This window comes from Triturus cristatus, chromosome 3_2 (assembly GCF_964204655.1).
Source record: "Triturus cristatus chromosome 3_2, aTriCri1.1, whole genome shotgun sequence".
In the NCBI taxonomy this organism is placed as follows: Eukaryota; Metazoa; Chordata; class Amphibia; order Caudata; family Salamandridae; genus Triturus; species Triturus cristatus.
The window spans coordinates 1,032,807,454-1,032,823,731 of NC_140584.1; the positions used below are offsets into that span (position 1 = coordinate 1,032,807,454).

At 47.2% G+C, this 16,278-nt stretch overlaps 1 protein-coding gene across 2 annotated transcripts in view; it reads right to left on the minus strand.

The window, feature by feature from the left end:
• Window positions 1-16,278, minus strand: part of LOC146859048 (septin-4-like) — a 328,318-nt gene that overhangs the window by 47,304 nt on the left and 264,736 nt on the right. For both annotated transcript variants that reach the window (XM_085649678.1, XM_085649677.1), the window contains exon 10: window positions 14,770-14,866. In XM_085649678.1, coding sequence (XP_085505804.1) covers window positions 14,770-14,866 — 97 coding nt within the window. The remainder of the gene's footprint in view (window positions 1-14,769; window positions 14,867-16,278) is intronic.

Here is a 16,278-nt window from a genome sequence, read left to right on the forward strand (position 1 = left end):
CCTTACGCAATGTGCTGATGACAGAGGTATCGCACTTGCTCTAAGAGGTTAATCTAGAGGGGGTATAGATGTCAAAGTGATGGTATTAAAACATTTTCGCTTTCCAACAAGGAGCTCCTCTTGTTCTGGGGTGATAAGGGTATGACTCTGATAAAGCTGGGAGAAGCAAGCCAGCACAAATCGGTAAGTAAAGCAGATACCCAAACGAGGGATCTGTCACTGTGGGAATCCAAAATTGATAACTTTCCTTACCTCAGCTGTGTGACTCTACGACGCACACAAGCCTTAAAGAACATCAAATGATTTCTGATCTACCTGGACACTTCCTTATGGTTTCTAGACAGATTGTGATGAAGGGGGTTCTGATTAACTTGCTCGCCATTGTGTTATTGTCCTTAGATGGTTTGATCGGCAGCAGAGAAAATGTAGTTAACATGCTTGGGCTAAGAGGAGCATTGTTTACTCAGCTGTCCTGCACATTACTGAAAAATAGGCTGTTATTTAATTTAACTTTTCTGTGTTCTTGATTTTCTCCTTCTTGGATTTTTTGCTCCTTCTTTTTCACCCTTTTCTTGCTATTGCCAAGATGATTAGTGTTTTGATTTCTTGCTTTAGAATTATATTACTATAATTAAAAGATTTAAGCCATAAAATGGCACAAGACCTTGAAAAGTTATGGTTGAGGTGTAGACCAGGAAGGAGTTTCAAATGTCATGCTACAAAAATATTGTGGTAAAAATATTGACAACCAAACAAGGTAAGGATATATAAATAATACACAATTACCATACTAACACCACATCCATGTATCTTCACAATGTGTATGTATAGATACCTTCAAGGTAAGCAGATGAGCTAAGAACAGTAAATGCATGCTTACCAATGTCTGCTTACCTCCACAGTCCTTTGGTTATCGATATTTTTGAAACAATGCTTTGTAGCATGGTATTTCTATAGCCAATGTTCTGACAACCACAAACCATGTAAAGGCTCTGGGGTAATGAGAAGCAGCTGGGGCTGGTGAGAAGGAAGCCTATTAAAACCAAGAAACAGTGCTTAACAAAGTAGCAGCTACCTGTTTTGATTTGTTACTGGTGGTCGGCACAGGTAAGAGCGGTGAGACGGGGCGGGGTAGGGGGGCTAAGGATGTCGACATATGACAAAATAAGCTACATTTTTTTTATTTAAAGAAATCCACTTACCTTGCACTTGCTGCATCGCCGACTCGGCAAGGCAGCTAGCACAAGGAAAGTGTTTTTTAAATTTGTTTATTTAACTTATCCCGTTGTATGTCGACTTCCCCGCCCCCACCTCTTCCCCACTGCATTTACCAGTGCCATCCGTGACTGCTTAAGGGGTTAAGGTTGATGTGCCTTCTGGACCCTGCTCTAAGAACGGTAGTCCTGGCTCTTGTACTGTCCAGACTGGACTAGAGCAGTGTTTTATTCTTGGGTGCTGCTACATCTCTGCTTAAACGGTTTCAGACTGTACTGAAAGCGGCTGCACAGCTCCATCTTCATCCACCTAGATTCACTTCATCAGCCAGTATGTTATTCACCCTTCACATCGGGTTCAATTTAAAGCCTTCTGCTACATGCATAAATGTCTTTTCAAAACAGGGCCTCTGTACTTGAGCCCTCTGGTGTCCTGGTATACACCTAAACCCTTGCTCCGCTCTAGCCATCTGGAGCTGACTGTAGTCCAAAGAGTCAAGAGAACCCACCAAGGTGGTCGGGCATTGGCATATTTGGGAACAAAACTATGGAATGCCTTGCCACAATCACTGAGAACCTGCAAATCACTTACTATTTTTCGTAAGCCGCTCAAAACGTGGTTGTTACCATCTTTTCATTAACAGTCACCCTGAGCTTCAGTAATTTCGGGGGGGGGGGAGGTTCAGTGAGGATGCCAGCACTGGGAAGCCTTTTTTAGGTTACATGTGCTCTTCAAATTACATAATGAAATACATAATTTGAGCGGGTGGTTGTAATTGGGTCCCACCACCACTCATTGTTGAGGATGGCACTTATTTTTCCTCATCCACCTTTGACCCAGAGCAAGAGGCAGAAAGGCAGAAAAGAGTGAAAGAAGAAGGAAGAAAAAGGCAGGAAAACGGTGCCAAAGAGACAAAGGAACATGAAAGAGTGAGATGAAGCAAGAAGCAGGGTTTATGTGAGTGGGTAGGATGTGGCACCTGCAACGGGTGTACGCATGTCACTTTGACGTATTCGTGGGACGGTGCAACAGGAAGGGGTTAACCCTGAACCCCCTAAGTTACAGACCAGAGGTCTAATACATGAAAAGCAGGCCTATGCACACATCTAGGTTATGTTCCAGAGTAGGTACTCTGTCTATCGAGATCCGACAAACAAATGCAGTAAAAACATATAATTTGAGAAACAATAAACAATTTAGAAGTTGTTTTATGTTCTTCTTTATTCTTGAATGGTTGCCCAGCCAACACGTGTTTCGTCTGGGGAAGTAACCCAAGACTTCATCAGGGCTTGAGGCAATACGGAGGAGATCAAGGATCTCTCTGCCGGTTGTACTTCCGTCCCGGCTGGTAAACGCGGTTAAGGTGAATAGGTCAATGTTCTCAGGAATGAGGATCAAAGTCAATGTGATGAGTACTACACTCCGAACCAGTTATAATTCCGACCCGGTTCACGGGTTTGTCGATCTGTAGGTCGCGCGGACATGAGTATGGTCCGTTGCAGGTGCCGGAGATAATAATCCGGGGGAAGCCAGGGGAAAGGTTTGGCTGGTGCAGCAAGTACGCTGATTTCACAAGTGCAGTCACAGCGTCTGGGACCGGAAGAAATATATGTTTTTACTGTATTTGTTTGACGGATCTCGATAGACAGAGTACTTTCTCTGCGACATAACCTAGACGTGTCCGGTGGTGGATTAAAGAGGCATGAGGTGGATTCACTACTATACAGTGTTGGTATTTAGCATGCTATAGCGTCAGTCAGGCTTCTGTGCAAAACTTGGGACTCCTGCACTTATTTTCGTGTGCAAATTAAGCACTGCCAAGAAACATGTGGAATTGGTAATAGTGAAAAATACATGAAAAATACACCCTTCAGTGGCTAATTTGGTTTCCTTCTTCACAAAGAGCAATCAGCCACAAATGACAAAAAGATGATCAGTATTTCTATCTGGCGAATGGCCTCTTTTAGAGGATGGCGGCAAGGGGACAGCTGCCAAAAAGTGAATGTCCCACTTTCCTCTGCTTTTTCCTGCCCCATTCAGACAACAAACCAGCAAAGTAAGGCTGTGGACCCAACACTGGAGCCTCCATCAGCCCCACTGGATCTTTCATTAGGTAATGATGGTCACTCCTTAAAACAGGGCTGACCATGTGTGGCTGACCATCTGCTTCTATATCTGCTACCACGCTTGTAGTGCCACTGCTTCACTTTCTGAAGGTGGAGCCTAAGTTGCCCACCAGCTTTACAGTTTCTGGGGCCTGCCCTATTCAGATGGGTCTTCCAATCCTTCTTTCCAGTTTGCAACAGCTGTGACTAGCACTGCAATCGTGAACAGGAAAAAGCAACAATGACTTCCGTGTGCTTCGACAAAACTCTTAGCTAGTCATGGCTAATGGCATTCTTTTTTCAGAAACAAACTCTGCAACTGAAAAATTAAAAAGTGTGAGGCCCAATCGGCATTACGTTTTCAATGAAACTGCCCCTGCCGTGTAGACAGGAACACTGTTGACCAAAAATTCCAACTGACCAGGTTGGGATGTCTTTTTCCGAAGGATGGATAGTGATGGAGTCAGTGCCTCGGCCATTCCACCCACAGGGTGCCACTAAATGAACTCCTACGACGTTCATTCACCATCATTCGTCAAAGACGGAAGTGATGCTCCTGGGGAAACAATGGATGACCATCCCCCCAGCAATCTGGCCCGACGTGTTTGGAGAAATCCCCCTCCCGAAGCGTGAAGTCAAGACCCTCGGCGTATGGCTCGAACCAGAACTTACCATGAAGACGCAAGCAACCAAAACTTCGGGTACCTGTTTCGGGCTCATGCGCACGACTCGCAAGATTCTCCCCCTACTGCCTCTTGCTTCCAGGAAACTACTCATCCAGGGACTAGTATTGTCCCGCCTGGACTATAGCAATATAGTCTACCTGGGAGCCCCTGAAGCCACCCTGACGAAACTGCAGCGGACACAGAACGCTGCAGCACGTCTGATAACCAACCTTCCCTCTAGAGTGTCCGCCAGACCTACCCTCAAGGCCCTGCACTGGCTCCCTGTGCGCCAAAGAGTGCAGTTCAAAGCCATGTGCATGTCTCATAAGCTGATCAACGGATCTGGTCCCGCGATCCGCAGCAGCATGATCACTCCCTATAAAGCACCCAGATCCTTACGATCTGAGAATGAGCACCTGGCCAGCGTTCCCAGATTCAAAAAGGCACGTACAGGAGGACGACGCTTCTCTGTCCAAGCAGCCACTGGATGGAACGCCCTACCACGCTCCCTCAGACTTGAACCCAACTATTTGGCATTTCGCAAAAAGTTGAAAACACACCTATTCCCTAATTAATCGTCCCTCCTCCCTTCCTTCCCCTCAACTGGATCATAACTTCTATAGCGCGGGGATGCCCTTGGGTCACCAGGCGCTTTATAAATCGCTATTAAATTAAAAATTAAATTAAATTAAATCTGGGTGAGGAGCTAGGACAGCATTCACTTTTATGATTCAGGCACCGGAAAAAGAATAGATAATTAAATCATGCTAATGCCAAGATGAAGTATCCTAGTAAGGACATGTCACTGCAATAAATGCTGCAGAATAAAGGAATAACTCAGAGAACAGGGTCCTTGGGGCTCTTTTTGGGGGAGGCTGAGGGAGGAGGTAGATGTCAGAATGAAAAAAAAAGCTGGCACAGTTAGGACAGAGAGCCACTTGTCCAACACATCTATTTACATACTATAAAATAGAGTCACAGAAGGGGGGGCGTGGCTTAGCCGTGCAGCGAGATGGCCGCATACTAACGCGGCTCTGCCGGACGAGTGCCTAAAATCCGGAACAATCCGTCAACAGACCCCATACTCACGGCTTCATCCTGGTGGGGTAGGCGTCGGGGAAGAAGCAGCTGCCGCTTGCCTGTTCCACCGGCTGCAGAGGTGACATCCCCTGACTGCTGGTGCCTGGACGCTCGTGTGGGGCCTGGTCACGAGGCTGGGTCCGCTGAGCCGGGACCTTGCGTGACTGCCTGCCTGGCCCTGGTGCTGAGGACGGATGGGAGGCACCGGCGGCGTATCCCAGGGGTGGCAGCGCCTGCTGAAGATAGCGCCGCGTTCAGCGTCGTGACGTCTGGGAGTTTTCCTGGATCCTCTCTCTTTGGGGCAAGGCGGCCGCTGACTGCGGGCGCCGGAGATCGAGGACGCCCGGCGCCCTGGTGCATTGCGGAGGACTCTGCGGACGGCTGAGCTCGCGGGTGGAGTATTGCCGGTCCCGTCTGGAGCCGGGCCGGGACAGGAGGTGAGCTGGCGGACAGCTCTGGCCTGCGGGCAGCGGGAGGCGAGGAGGTGTCCCCGTCTCCCTTTAGAAGAGCGGACGTATCCTGCTGCGGGGCCGCTATTTTGCCCTTAAGTGCAGCACAGCTTCATTTCTCCTAAAAGTGGGCCGTGAGAGGTGCACGGTAAGGCCCACACTACGCTAGTGCCCTAACAACTCGCGCAAGATAATTTTGCTGGCTGCAGACTGTCAACACGCCTTGGGAACAGTGACAATATACTGGCCCGGTGAGTCCTCAACACCTGGATATTGGGAATAGAGAATTGGTGAGACACGCCCGGTGGGCTGGGGTGACCAGTATTGTAAAGCAAATCCCTGGACATTTTACCGACTAACAGAACTTTATGTTAAGCGAGCGCATAGAATGACAGTGTTCCTCAGCAGAGACTTGCAAACAAGGCAGTAAGAACATACCTACGATACGATTTTTAATTCTAGCAGCTTGCCTGCGAATTAAATTTGCTCTCTCAGAACAGCTGCTAACTATCCCTGCTTTGTACAACATAAAAAACACTACCCCCCATTTTTAGTCGAACCTCTCCAAAACCGGGACACGTGCTAAACAGATCGAAATCTGCCCGGATAGCTGGTGAACAACGGGGACCGTCCTGGCAAATCCGGGGCGCTCAGTCCCCCTGCTGTGGGCAGGCTTGTGGCGGTCCACAGGCAGAGGAGCCACAGGAACAACACGCTAGGGGTGGCTCGAGGAGTAGGACATTGCGAATACTGCGGTGTTGTGTGCACAGGGCCCCACGCACTCTGTGGTCAGGAGTGGTCCTGGTGGCTCACTCGGGGTCTGTGCGTCTGCGGAGATCATGGGGAAGCCGGACTCAAGACAACCCCGGATCACCTTTGACAAAAAATCGACCAGGAATACAGAAGGAGACACTGGTCAGCAGGAACACACAGATGGGACTGCACCAAGTCAAGTGCCAGATGACGACATTAGGGCCATGTTTAAAGGGATAGACACAAAGATGAACACGCTGGTGGACCGCATGTACCGACTAACGCAAAGGGTGGAGAAACAAGATGGCCGTCTAGGGTTTGAGCCGAGCGATGCGTGAAATGGAGGGCGTTTTTAAAGTTATTCAACAGAAGAATGAGGATTTAGAAGCCAGATCGCGGAGAAACAACGTGCGCATCACGGGAATTCGACGGCCATTCAAAACATGGAGAGATATGTGGAAAACATGATGACCAAATTATTTGGCCCTGATCTCTCACACATGTTTCTAATCGAAAGGGCGCATCTTTCCCTGGGCCCTAGGCCCCCACCGGGTACACCAGCAAGGCCAATCCTGGCCAGAGTCTTGAACTATAGAGACCGTGATACTATTCTCCGACTGGCCAGGAAGAAGGGGTCTTTGAATTACCAGGGCAACGCCATTGCTCTTTATCCAGATTTCACGTTGCAGGTCCAGGCTGCCCGCAGGGAATTTCTCCCGGCTAAAAAAATATTTCATCAACTGGGCACTAGATATGCTCTCATCTACCCAGCTAAACTAAATATCCAAAGTCACGGGAAACCCACGTACTTCACAGATGCGAAGGCAGCACTGTCCTACGCAAAGCAAATGGCGAAAGAGCACAAGCAACGCACGTCGTCGACAGAAGTTCCAAATGAACGTCGGTTCATTTGGAACTTCTGTCGACGACGCGCGTTGCTTGCGCTAATGATTAGCAGGGGGCCAACATGGCTAAGGTGCAGACGCAGGTGCACACAGGATGCATAACTATATATGCCCGGAGGGGGCGCAACGCGGTACAGGTCAATACCTCACCTTTGTTGCCGAGTGGGCGATGCTGGCGGACAATTTTAGTGTGAATGTTCAATTTAATGCTCGCAGGGATTTGACTGGCTTGGGGGTCCGTAATAGTTTGTTTGGTGCTCGGCCACCCTGTTACCGATGCAGGGGTGTATGCCGGTGACCCCATGTGTCCCCAGGGATGATTTCCTCAAGTACTGAGACTAAGAGTTATTTGTTGTTATTAATGGGTTTAAGGGTGGGTCTAACACAACCTGATTGGGGGGTTGGTGTGGGTGGGGGGAGAGTCCGGATGTATGTTCTTGTTGCTTCCGCCAAAGTCATGCACACACTCACGTTGCACGCTGAAGGTAAATTTAAGTATACGAACACACACCTATGTAAGTCCTCTGGAACGGCTTGTACTGTTTCTAATGACGCTATCCTGCCGAGTACTGCTACCATATACCATGGTAGTGGAGGATCATCTTCCGAATCTGGTTATGACGCACAGTAACGTCATAAGCACACTTAACTGCCTTACCTGGAACGTCAGGGGTCTCAATGACCGTAGGAAGATGAGACAGATTCACTCCTATCTCACTAGACATGCAGTGGACATATGTCTACTACAAGAAATACATCTGCCTCCTGCAGTATCGGGGGCCCTTAAGACCACCAGATGGGGGAAAGTGTTTGTATCCAGCTACTCCAACTATTCTAGAGGTGTGGCGATACTGATTCGTAGGGGCCTGCACTGGACAACTAACCAAGTGTCAAGGGACAGTGAAGGCCGATATGGTTCAGGGTGAGCTTTATAACACTTCGTTAGTGTTAATAAACACGTATGGTCCGAACTCAGACTGCCCAACATTTTTTCAGCAAATATGGCACCAAGCCCAAACCATGGAACATAAGGCGCTCCTTTGGGGAGGGGACTTTAACGTGGTACTTTCTCCTTCTGTAGATCGGCAGGGTGCGCCCCGGGCGAATCATCCAAGAGCAGCAGAGATATTGGCTGACATGATGGAGGATCTTTAATTGGTGGATTCCTGGCGCGTACTACACCCCGATGTCAGGGAGGGTACCTGTATTACACACCACCGCAATGCGTGGTCGCGATTGGATTATTGGTTACTGTCCATGTATTTACATGCTTGAGTAACTGAAGCGACACACCACCCACGCACCCTCTCAGATCATGCTCCTGTACTACTGCGCATGCGTATTCCCCCATCTTACCGACAGCCTTTTAATTGGAGATTCCCCACAAAAGCTTTACTTGACCAGGTCTTTCGGGTGGAATTACGGGTGAAAATCGAGGAATACTTCACCCTCAATGAGGGTTCGGTGGCTTCCCAGGGTACACTCTGGGAAGCTTTTAAAGTGGTGACCAGAGGTAATTGCATTGCACTTCAAGCTGGGGTCCTCAAAGATGTGTGCGGCACTCTCGACAGGCTTGAGCGCGAAATTATTGAGCTAGTGCGCACACAGTTTACCAACCCATCCCCTGAGACCATGGCTCTAATACGTGCCAAGATGACGGAGTTTCAGGCAGAAGCGGAAAAGGGAAGCAAAGTATCTGAATAAATATGCACAGGCAAGGCGTTATGGGGAAGGGGAACGCCCAGGGAAAACATTGACGGGACTGCTGCGTACACCCTGGGGATCAGCATACATTACTGAATTACACGCGGAGGAGTGAAGGACGGCCAGGACACCTGCGGACATCCTGCACACGATGACACAATTTTACCAGCATCTATAGACCTCACAGACGAACCCAACCCAGGCTGACATTACAGACTATCTAGATACTATGGCATTAGCGTGTTTCAATAACAGAGCCCGGGAATACATGGAGCTGCCAATCACAGCCGAAGATATCTGGCAAGTAATAAATAGTATGCCGGCGTATAAGGCCCCGGGTGCTAATGGTTTAACAGCAGCGTTCTATAAAGAGTATGCTGATATTCTGGCCCCTAAGCTTCTACTGGTATACCTGGAAGCTCAAGAAACAGGTAATCTCCCCCCGTCCGTGCGTGAAGCCACGATAATAACATTAGCGAAGGAAGGCAAAGACCCGACGTATCCGGACTCATATCGTCCGTTGTCCCAGATCAATCTAGACGCTAAAATTTACGCCAAGTTGATCGCAAATAGGCTCCAACTGATGCTCCCGATGATTGCTCTCCAGGACCAGTCTGGTTTCATACCGGGCAGGTCGACGGCACATAACCTTCATAGATTTTTGGTGTCCTGCATTACCTGGCCCCCCATGTGCAGGCAGTGGTCGCCTTATTGGATGCCACCAAGGCATTTTATTCGTTAGAATGGACATTTCTATTTACTGTATTGGGGCGTATGGGGCTGAGTCTTAACTTCATAAGACAAATCCAATTACTCTACACGAAACCGACAGGTAGAGTGCGAGAGAATGGCCAACTCTCTGAACCTTTTGGGATTACGAGAGGAACGCGACAAGGTTGCCCCCTTTCGCCCTTATTATTTGCGATCGCCACTGAGCCACTGGCGGCCAGGTTGCACCAACACCACGCACAAAGAAGCATCGGGTTCACCTCTAGGGGGTTATTAATATCTATGTACGCGGACGATATGACAATCTACTTAGTGAATCCCAAAGACAATTTTGCCATAGTGATGAGGGAAATAATCCGCTATGGGGGTCTGACGGGGATCCAGATCAACTGGGCCAAGTCTACACTGTTATCATTGACAGATGACACAGAGAAATTCGAAACGGACTTCCGAATACAATGTGCTGTGGGTGGAACACGGTATTTGGGGATTTGGATTAGCAGAGACATGCAAGAATTGTGGTTAGATAACTATGGAAGAGTAGTAGATTGGTCAGAGAGTAAAATACGTAGGTGGAAAACATTTCCACTGTCCCTGATTGGACGTATTGCACTCACAAAAATGGTTATCCTCCCTAAACTACTTTATCTCTTTGTAAATATTCCATTGCAACTGACTGCCCAGTTTTTTAAGAGACTTCGTACCCACATATTGGACCTGGTGTGGGCTGGAGGGCAACCTAGGGTATCATGGAACTTACTGACATTACCCTATCGGCAAGGGGGTTTGGGTGCTCCAGATTTTGAATAATATGCCCATTCCGCGCAGGCGCAATTCTTGCACTTCTGGCAGCACCCAACCCCTTATCAGCCTCACGTCGCCATAGAAATGGATAGGGTCGCTCCCCTTCCATTGAATACGGCAGTTTTTCAGCCCTACAAAAGACCACGGTCAGAGATCGATACTGCCGAGATAATACGTTGGGCCTGGCAGGGGATTGCTAAGCGGGCAGGCCAGCAGGTCTTATTTGCACCTTCCATGCCAATAGTTGGAAACCCTCTAAATGCCCCATTGCTAGACAAGGCGACCTCGTTGCGAGCGAAAGCTCGTGATTTGGAGAAAGGCTGTGATTTATTACCCGATGGCCATTTCTTAACGCTTTCACAGATGTGTAGATTGGAACCGCCTTCGGCTTCCGACACGCTATTATACTATCAAATCAGGGTGGCGTACAAGGCCAGGTTCGCTGAGTTCCCCAAGATTCCTCCCACGCTGCCGGCATTAGAAAACATCCTATCCAACTCGTCGCCTCGGAAACTCATAACGCGCATATTTAGCATCACTCAGCAAGAATCCCCAATTATGGTAGTCACATCTAAAGCTGCCTGGGAAGTGGATGCAGGAATTACCATAACCGACAAACAATGGCAATTCTGCTGCGCCCAACTTGAAAGCCTCTCGCCAAATTATAGATTAGGGCTCATTCAGTTTAACTACTTACATAGAGTGTATCGGACACCCCCCAAGCTTCACCATATGGGATTGCATTTAGACGCGAGCTGTTGGAGGTGTGGTGCTCAGAACGCCACCTTTATTCACTTGGCCTGGTATTGTCCACCGATAGCACAAATTTTGGACAGATGTTTTTCGACACCTGGGTAGTATCGCCAATAATCTAGTCTCATGCCTCCCACTGATAGCTCTACTGGGCTACGTTCAAGATGTGCCGAAGGCGCAGTGCAAACTCACAGCAATGCTGTTGCTCCTGGCTAAGAGACAAGTGGCTATACACTGGAAGAAGCGCAACCCCCCAGCAATAGCCGCTTGGATAGGAGCAGCCACCTACAGTAAGGATCAGCTGTCCCATTATTGGGAGCTGATGCCCACAAAATCCAGACTAAAAGATATATGGGATCCCTTTGCAAACTGGTTGAGGTCTAAGGGTGCAGATATGAGGAATGGCCATAGTGAGTGAGGTGGGAAATTATATTAAGTGTCAGGCAGGGTATATTTTTTACATGACCTTGATTATGCAGGCAGTCTGTCTCATTGTAGGACTCAACTGGTATGACATAGTTTCTTCGGTTATGCCACCATTTCGGGATTAAAGGGTGTACTTTGGGGATGTAACGTGTACGTGTGTACCTTGGATTCAGCAAGGAGTGTACTTACCTTTGGCGGGGGGGGGGGTTTGGTTTCTTGTTGGTTTCTTTTAGCTAATGCAAGACCATTGTTATGTATGCAGCTACCAGAGATATCAAAATATCTGTGTAATGTTGGAAAACTAATAAAAAGAATTAAAAAAAAAAAAAATAGAGTCACAAGACTGACTGAAACCTTGGCGTTGGAGGTCACTCACAAGTATATCTTGATTTCAACTGACCACAATAAAATAGTAAAAGGAACATAGACAAAACTATAACGTTAACAATAGTAAAAGTAGACTTAGCACTAAGCAGAGAAAGCAAAAATTCAATTGAACATTAAGGTGCTTAAATATGCTGAAATGTGTGACACAAATAAGTACAAGCTGAAGGGAACCACTGATGATGCGATGAAACTGAAGATCTGGGGATACAGGCACGAGCACCATTCGGAAAAGGAAAGCACCACAGATAAAGATGTGCTGAAGGTTAAAAGCGGTGTGCTGATCAAGGACCAACAACTAACTGATTGGCTTTATAGCTGGATTGGGATTATAGTTTTTACATGGACTGAGTGAGGGGTCAGGCAGCAGGATTCAACCACAATGGTGATTTCCACGTAAGGACTCCATGCACGATAATGGAAGACGATTGGTAGGGAAACTTTACCAAAAGCAATAAAGGAGAGGATAAATCAGAACTAGTCAAGGATTATTTTGAGTCAAACAGTAACATGGAGAACACATGGTACATCTGCCCATCTAAGTCTCAAAAAAGAGAATATAGAAAGATAAAGTGGTCCCTGTGCATTCGGATCCACCAGATTTATAGATGGTGAGACACCAGGTCCAAAAAGGAGGAGGAAAAAGGGTGCAGATGTGTGGCTCAAGGTGCGCTTCTGGGAAAAGGAATTACACCAACGGAGCAGGTCCTCGTGCCAGCGGAGCATGTCCTCGTGCCAGCGGGGAAGGACCTTGTGCCAGCTCCAACCTGCAAAAATTCTCCTTTCCAGCTTGCCCGCAGTCCACTACCCTCTGCTGCATGTCTACCTGCTGCCCTCTGTTTGGGCTTCCTTTGCTCATTTCTTGCTCTGTTTTGCCTTTTCTGCTTGTTTTTCTGCCCTCTGTTTTCACTTTTTGTGCCTGTTTTTCTGCCCTCTCTTTTTCTGCCCTCTGTTTTGTCCTCTTCTGCTCTGTTCTACCTTTTCTGTTTGTTCTTCTGTCCTGTTTTGCCTTCTCATGTGTGTTTCTCTGCCTCTGTCTTTTCTACTTGTTTGCCTGCCCTCTGTTTGGTCTTTTCTGCTTGCTTTTCTGCCCTCTGTTTGGCCCTCTTCTGCTCTGTTTTGCCTTTTCTGCTTCTGCCCTCCGTTTTGCCTTTTCTGCTCACTTTTCTGCCCTCTGTTTTGCCCTCTTCTGCTCTGTTTTGTCTTGTCTGCTCATTTTTCAGCCCTCTGTTTTGCCTTTTCTGGTTCTGCCCTCTGTTGTGCCTTTTCTGCTTGCTCATTTTTCTGCCCTCTATTTGGCCTTTTCTGCTCATTTCCTTCCTCTTGCCGATGTTTCTTCAGGACCTGTCTTTTCAACTGAGATCTCGCAACCCAGCATCTGTGTACCCCCAGGGGTAACAGTGCCGCGCTCTACAAATGCTGATTGATTGATTGATTGAAAGGGAGATGCAAAAGAGAGAATGCGGGGTACAGTGGACATTTGATCAGTAAGAGTGTTTAACAAGAATAGATGTAATGGAAGCTTTAAAGAATGGATGAGAGCTCCTAGAGGAGAAGCTGCAAGAGCAGCAGCTAGAGCATCTGAAAGGCAAGGAAAATAATAAAATCTTTGTCAGTAAGGGGATGGTGATGAAAAGGCAAGAAATAGGGATCTATCTAGGGTACTCCCTAAATAACTTGTAATCCTCTATGATCTAATTGTCCTCATGACAAGCCAGATCATCATATAAGATATTCCCCCTCGACTCATGAGTCTTCTTAAGCACTAAGGGAATAAGCACTCTCCCGCTAGATGCAAACGTTTGGACATAGGCAACTCAGATGGGATGTAGACAACTAAACAGATATTCCAATGTTGGAAACTCATTCATCGATTTTAGACAGCAGAAGCTTCCTAGGATGCAGACTGCTATTTCCCAGTGCTTGTTTTCCAGCATAAACCCTATAAGACTCCATTCTTAACACGTCATTTGTGCAAAAGAACTGTGTGTTACGCAATGCACCCCACCAGAATATTCAATCTCAAATATTGTGCCCCAAAAATATTGTAATCAGCTAATAAAATATCAGGAAGGTAAGTATATATATGTAAATATAGGTTTACTGCATATAACTCTACAGCTAAGTAACTTGACAATATGAATATTGTCAAGGCACATAGATCTGGAGGTAGGAAGAGTAAATCTATGCTTACCTATATACAATTACCTTTTTAATGTTTTGGGAGTCGATATTATGCCTGTGATATTTTTGTAGCCCAAAATTTCTGCTCTTTAGTCTGACAAACACAACCAACAGTAAAACAGCAAAGTCAGAGCCTAGGGGCCCGATACACAAAGAGTCTCCGCAGTCGTGGCGAAGTGTCAACACTACTGGCGGAATCTCCGCGCGGCGTACTGTCTGCAGTACGCTGTGCGTAGATTCCGCCACAAGTGTGGAGATTCTGTCCCATTTGTGGAGCCTCCACCGCGAGCGCGGAGCGACCGCCACGACTGCAGAGACTCTTTGTGAATCGGGTCCTCGATGTTTTGCTGCTACTATATGCATGAATTCAACATCTGTATGCTCAGAGTGACATTGCTCCACACAAATTCTTGCATGATTGGTGGTTTTTCAAGTATCTTAAAACATATCTATCTAAAGCCATCTTAGTGTCACACCAACTACATGAAATCTTAGTCGGTGCCCTTAAAATGGATGACTATAAAGCAAAATCTGTAAAGCAAACTGGCTACTCAGTCTGTGCCCATGCAGCTCATAAACCTAGTTTAAAATATAAAGGATTTACTAGACAAACCTTCAACTATACCCCATGGGTACAGCCTCCCACGAACGCGTCTGCCATTGGCCTCCACCACGGTATTGCTGCCTATCACCGCAAACGGGATAGTCCTCTGAAAAAATAACACAATTTAGTAAACAACCACATATAACCACCAGCACTCTCTTGTTGAGGAGGGAGAGCCCCACCGGCCCATTCTGCTGGAAGAGGTTACGTGTTCTTTTCTGAGAGTTTTTATTTGGATTTAGCATGACATAAGCTGTGAAGTAGAACCCTCTACTACCAGATCAGGTGTTGGTATGCCCTATTCGAAGTAAATAACACCACCTAGGCGTGGGGAAGGAGGCAAGTCCTTTTGTTAATATTTTCCCTCACACACCCTAGTGGTGTCATGCTTCATCATTGGGACACCCTGAGGCCTAGAGGTCAGGGTGGGCTCAACCAATATTCCAGGGAGCTCTTGATGAAATGATTTTTTGGCCAGGGGGTATAAAGATTAAAAATCAGTGTCGGACCCCAGTATCCCTTTATTCTTGGGTACGGCACTGATATTAAAATATAACAAGAAGGGTTACTAGGGATATTATGGTCCTAGGACCCTATTGCCAACATGTTTCTGTCCTTAATGCCCCATAAAGGGTGCACGGACATTCATCAGGGCTAGTGCCCCCTGCGTGTAGGGAAAGAAGTAAGAGAAGTTCCCTATACTATTGTGCAGTAAGGGCAGGTAGCTGCTCCTTATTAAAATATAGTTCCGTATTTGAAATCACTCCATCCCAATTTAGGAGAGGAAACACATCTAGTGGGACTGCTCGCACATCTAGTGCGAGCAGTGGGAACCCATACCGAATAGGTGCTGACACGGGGCAGGACCCTTGGTGGCTGTGTGACTACAGGGCTACCCTATGTGTAGCGGTCCCACTAGATGTGTTTCCTCTCCTAAATTGGGATGGAGTGATTTCAAATACGGAACTATATTTTAATAAGGAGCAGCTACCTGCCCTTACTGCACAATAGTATAGGGAACTTCTCTTACTTCTTTCCCTACACGCAGGGGGCACTAGCCCTGATGAATGTCCGTGCACCCTTTATGGGGCATTAAGGACAGAAACATGTTGGCAATAGGGTCCTAGGACCATAATACCCCTAGTAACCCTTCTTGTTATATTTTAATATCAGTGCCGTACCCAAGAATAAAGGGATACTGGGGTCCGACACTGATTTTTAATCTTTATACCCCCTGGCCAAAAAATCATTTCATCAAGAGCTCCCTGGAATATTGGTTGAGCCCACCCTGACCTCTAGGCGTCAGGGTGTCCCAATGATGAAGCATGACACCACTGGGTTGTGTGAGGGAAAATATTAACAAAAGGACTTGCCTCCTTCCCCACGCCTAGGTGGTGTTATTTACTTCGAATAGGGCATACCAACACCTGATCTGGTAGTAGAGGCTTCTACTGCTAACTGGTCCATTGCGGGAGTACTTATAGTGATTTAGTGTTTATTCACGGGAGGGTGTACTCC